We start from the raw sequence: 5,119 nt of genomic DNA, 5'->3' as shown, positions 1-5,119 counted from the left end.
TTCTACCAGGAAACACTACTATTCTTCCAATCTTACATCATGGTATAAATACAACAGCCTTTGTTTCTCACACAGATTCCTACTTCTTTCACACCCAAGCATATGCTAAGAGTTCTCAAGCAACACTATTCCTCTATCTCTGGGAGGTGTCTAAAAACATTTTTAGCTCACCAAACACAAAACAGAGGAGGATCTGTTTCTTTACTCAAGAAAAATAATTTTCAACTGCCTTATTTATACTGCAGATGGAAACCAATAGATTGAAATAAACATATTTTCATTCTAAAATTGGCACCTGCCCTGCCATAGTTAAAGGGTGCAACAATTGTGTTCGAAAAATAATCATCCAGGAATTTCTACACTGCTTTACAGATTTCAGACCAAGTGCTCATTGGAATGAGAAGCTGAGTACCATTAAAGAGTTGAGAAAGGACATTAGCTTACTGAACTAATAGGACTACATGTAGAGAGGAAACACCCAAAATGATAGTAAAATGTAGCTAAAACGTAGTATCTTATGACATATAAGAAAAGACTCAGTCTGCTTTGAAAGAACCCCAAAATAAATGTTTAAAAATCTAAACTGTGCTGTAAAAAACAGTAGCAACTAACCATATAGGTCTACTTAAATTAATTAAAATTAAATAAAATTAGAAATTCAGTTCTCCAGTTGCACTAGTCACATTTTAAGAGCTCAGTGGTCATTGCCATATGGGGCAGCAAAGACAGTTTAAAGTGTCCATCATTACACACAGTTGCATTGTACAGTGCTGGTCTAATGAGTTCTATTTGACAACTGGGTTAGCATCATTTTCAACATCAGGCCTTAAAGAGATGATGGAGAGTACAGCATGCCTGTCATATGTGACAATCCATGGCAGTGAAGTATGGTGGAAAGGGAAAAAAATTTCACTCCTGGAATAAGCTATTGTGATATAGTGTTGACATTTTATTAAAATAAAGAGCCTTAGAAAAACAGAGAAATCTTGAGCTAAGATGGAAAGGAGTTAGTAAATGCTACTATGTGAATAACTCATCGCACTCTTCTAAACATTCATAAAATGTACCAGCCTCTTCTCACTTGTTAGTGGCTAATTGGTCTTTATTGATTATCCTTCAAATACTATTCATCCATCTCTTACTTCCTGCCCCCAATATTCTGCTTTTTAAAATACATAATAAAACATTCTGAACATATATTTAAATAAGTAGGACCACAATCAAAACAGAAAAACGCAGAGTTTCTATTTTACAAAAAAAAAGGCAAGAACTTTATTTTAAACAAATCCTCAGTTGTGTGTTACACCACATCCATATCTAAATTAAAACTCATAATGATAATGCAAAGGATATAGGGCTTTGTAAAAGCACATTATTTAAATATTATTCTTGGCCAATGTTTTAACTAAATACAAAGTGGATATGAAAGGTACAGTATGGCACTTAAATAAGAGCAAAGAGAAGGAAACGTATTCACAGTTCAAAGCAAATAGGTTTTTGAACCTTTGGTATATGCCTCAAGCATCCGTAAACACACGTTAGCCAATAGCGTTTAGTTCCAGTGATTTTGTGTGTGCATGTATTTCAAAAACTAACTGATAAAATAATAAATAGGGATTGACATGAGCTGATTAAGGTCTCTGGTGTGAGCACACAGGTAAATTCAAACCATGGCAAGATGAAGTGCAGCTGTGTTGCACAACAAAACTACAGTATATAAACTATATTAGAAAATGAGTGAAATACACCAGTTAGAAATTCTGTGGCTTGGGTAGACAGCCTTGATATTAACAGAAAAAAAATACTTTTAATGTTATCCAAAGTCCACAAACTGGAAGGCAGAAATACCCCAAAGCTCATAACCACATGCCTAATAGTGCAACACCATTTCACAGAAGTGTTATAAGTTGCATGTTGCAATTCCCTCCCTCCCACCCAAACCCTGTCCCTAATAAACAGCACCAATGCAGTTTGAGTTAGAAAACTAGAAATATTGAGACATTCCTAAGGTTTTCATAATGACTAGGGGCCAGTCAGATGGGGTTCTAATGCAAACCTTTGCCATGACCTTTCTCCAAAAAGCACCCCAAGTAATTCCCTCTAGCTTGCAGATAAACCATATTAGGTCTACTGTAAGGCCAGATTCAGAAAAAAAGCTGGCATGCTATCCTGGGTTGAGGGAAAGGGTCATGCTGATGAGGAGGTACATGATGGATGCCTCAAGGATGTTTGTCTTGCAGCCCAGGATGAAGGGATGTGCTGAGATAAATCACAAATTTTATACCAATGAAGCATTTGACTCACTCCATTCATAAGGATACAGAGCTCAGCAGAGCTAAGTCCTACTTGGTAGTTATACAAGTTCACTGTTATCAAGATCAGACTGGGCCATAAAATAAAATGTCCCAAACAAGTCCAACTCAGCCATCTAATTACTCTACCCAAATGTTTTTGTGGAACCAGTGGTGTGATTTGTCATAAAGATTCTACCTTCTCTCTTCTCCCATTGATGCAAGACCTTCTGTTACCCAGGCTAATCCTGTATCTCAATGGTAGTCACATAAATTAGGGCAGATATAGCCACTCACAAGCAATTATCTGCCTTGGAGGTGCTTGTCATCCCCTAGGCCTTCCCAAAACCTTCTTCTTCACACATAGGCAGAGTCACTGGACTGAGTCCTGCCAAAGTTGGGAACACTGACCCGGGGCAGGTCCTTGTTGCGGATCTCATAGACTGACTTTCTCTTGGCTTGAGCCCCTCGCACAGCCAACTTGATCTTGCGCCATCCCAAGTGGTTGAGTTCAGCCAGGTTGAGCACAACACAGATGCCACTCACAGCAAACATGAACACTAGAAAGACAGTCTTCTCAGTAGGCCGGGACACATAACACTCCACCTCCTTGATGCAGGGATAGCGGTCACACTCATACAACCCTGGGACACTGAAACCATATAGAAAGTATTGGCCCACCAGAAACCCAATCTCCAGGGCATTTCGGAACACCACTTGTATAATGTAGAAGCGGGAGATGCCTTCCTGCCTTCGGAGTTTGGATCTCGCTGCAGTGCGCAGCCCTGATGGGTGTGGGTTCAACTCCTTAACCTCTAAACAATCTGGCTCCGTCTCCTTGCTGGTGTTCTCTGTGTTCTGAAGCACCCCGTTGACGATGGCATTTTGCAACTTCTTATCTTCTCGTTTTCCACCACCACTGACCCCACCCCCAGTTCCTCCAGGACCCCCCATGGACTCAGGGGGGTCTCTGTCCAGGGCTAGGAAGACTGTAGAGTAGCGGCGTTCTCGCTGCTTGGCAGACTGGTGCACAGAGTAGGTGATGAAGCAGAGACTGGGAGTACACACCATTATTATCTGGAAGACCCAGTAACGTATGTGGGAGATGGGGAAGGCGCGGTCATAGCAGGCCTGATTACAGCCGGGCTGCAGGGTGTTGCACACAAACATGGTCTGCTCATCATCGTAAACTGTCTCCCCCACAATGGCCACAATGAGGATCCGGAAGATCACCACCACAGTCAACAGGATCCTGAGCAAGGGAAGAGGGAGGGAGAGAGGTTCTCATGGGCTGAGTCACTGACTTAGGAAACCCTTGCTCCTCCCTCCCCTGCTCTAGTGTTTACACCAGTCCTTTGACTGGGGAGCTGTCCGTCCCTTTCTGGTGCTGAACTGGGAATCTTAGGAAACCTTTGTTTCTTTCCTTTCTGCTGGATACTGGGAACACTTTTATTTCAGGGATCTCAAATATATACGTCTCCATACACTGGACATAGTACATTTGCAACAGATAGATTTCATCTGTACATATGGAACGTACAGAGGCATAAAACACACCTTCAGTCTGGATATGGCACGAAATATCTGAACAGAGTGCGTTTCAAAGTCTACACAGAGTGTGTATATAACTCCAACAGGATGTTTATCCTCAATATTAACATTAAGCTTAATGCTCTACATAAACAGATAGCTACGAACACATGGATATGTATATATACATTACATATGCAAAATTGTTAATTGGGTGTACGTATTTCTGACACTGTAAGCCAAATCAGTTTAGCTTAATAAATATTTGTTAACATTTGTTGAGGAAAGATATATCTGCTTCGAAGAGCCAATCCATCTTCCCATTTGCCCTTTTCTGTTCAAATACAATCCTGCCTTCCTTGTACATTCTATTTAGGGAAACGGATGAAGATTGGCTCTGACTCCGGAGAGTGGGGGGACTATGACTGAGCCAACAACTCCTTTTCCTTTGGGAGAAGAGTGAACCCCCCGGTGGTGTTTCATAAGGAGGGACTGGGGGGCTTGAGCAGGAGCAGCTGGAGGAGGGGGACATCGCTGGGCATCGGGTAATCCTTCCATGCCAGGAACACAGACGCATGGGCTGAGGACCATGGGAAAGGGCACAGGATGGGCTGGGGGCTGCTGGGGGCTCAGCCTGGACGTCAGGTTGGGCTGGGGGCTGCTGGGGGCTCAGCCTGGACGTGAGAAGAGTATCCCGGGGGCCGCCTGTCAGCCGGCTCGGCGCCCTTACCTCCCGATCATAGTGGAGTGCTGCTGCACGGCGGCTTCCAGCAGCCTCTCCAAGATGGTCCATTCCCCCATCGCTGTGCATCCGGAGGCAGCAGACAAAGACTGGGCAGCACAGGGCACGTTCCCGCTCCTGGCTCCTCCCCGGGCCGCACCTCCCGGCTGGGAGCGAATTGCCCAGCGATTATAGAAGCAAACAGAATTTTTTAAAATCTGCGAATCCCCTCTCCCTTTTATTGTAGTTAAGAAAGGGAAATAGGGACAGAAATTCAAGCGCGCCCCCCCCCCGACTGGTGGGGCAGCTGGCGCGGTCCGAGGAGCTGACACGACCTCCGGAGCCGTCCGGCGGCCAGGTCCGGAGCCCACGGGTGCCCGGGCGAGGGGCGGGGCGGGCGGCAGCGTGCAGGTCCGTGAGCTTTCTCGCCCGCTCGAGAGAGGTCTCTGGGCGCCACTCACCCCCGAGATCGGGGACGGCGGAAGGGTCCGGGCACCGGCCCCCGCGCCTGGCACTCCAGCCGGCACCGGGCGCTCCCGCGCTGCCACCTGCGAGGCCGGGGCGGAGCGCGCAGAGT

At 45.2% G+C, this 5,119-nt stretch overlaps 1 protein-coding gene across 1 annotated transcript; it reads right to left on the bottom strand.

The window, feature by feature from the left end:
- Positions 1 to 1,947: 1,947 nt before the first annotated feature.
- GJD2 (gap junction protein delta 2) lies at positions 1,948 to 5,015 on the bottom strand. Its single transcript, XM_066277213.1, has 3 exons — positions 5,004 to 5,015; positions 4,552 to 4,709; positions 1,948 to 3,543 (listed from the first exon to the last, which is right to left on the bottom strand). The coding sequence occupies exons 2-3, from the start codon at positions 4,620 to 4,622 to the stop codon at positions 2,649 to 2,651; spliced, it is 966 nt and encodes a 321-aa protein (XP_066133310.1). The 5' UTR covers positions 4,623 to 4,709; positions 5,004 to 5,015; the 3' UTR covers positions 1,948 to 2,648.
- Positions 5,016 to 5,119: the final 104 nt, after the last annotated feature.

Source organism: Saccopteryx bilineata, chromosome 4 (assembly GCF_036850765.1).
Source record: "Saccopteryx bilineata isolate mSacBil1 chromosome 4, mSacBil1_pri_phased_curated, whole genome shotgun sequence".
NCBI lineage: Eukaryota > Metazoa > Chordata > Mammalia > Chiroptera > Emballonuridae > Saccopteryx > Saccopteryx bilineata.
This window is presented reverse-complemented; position numbering and strand designations above follow the sequence as displayed.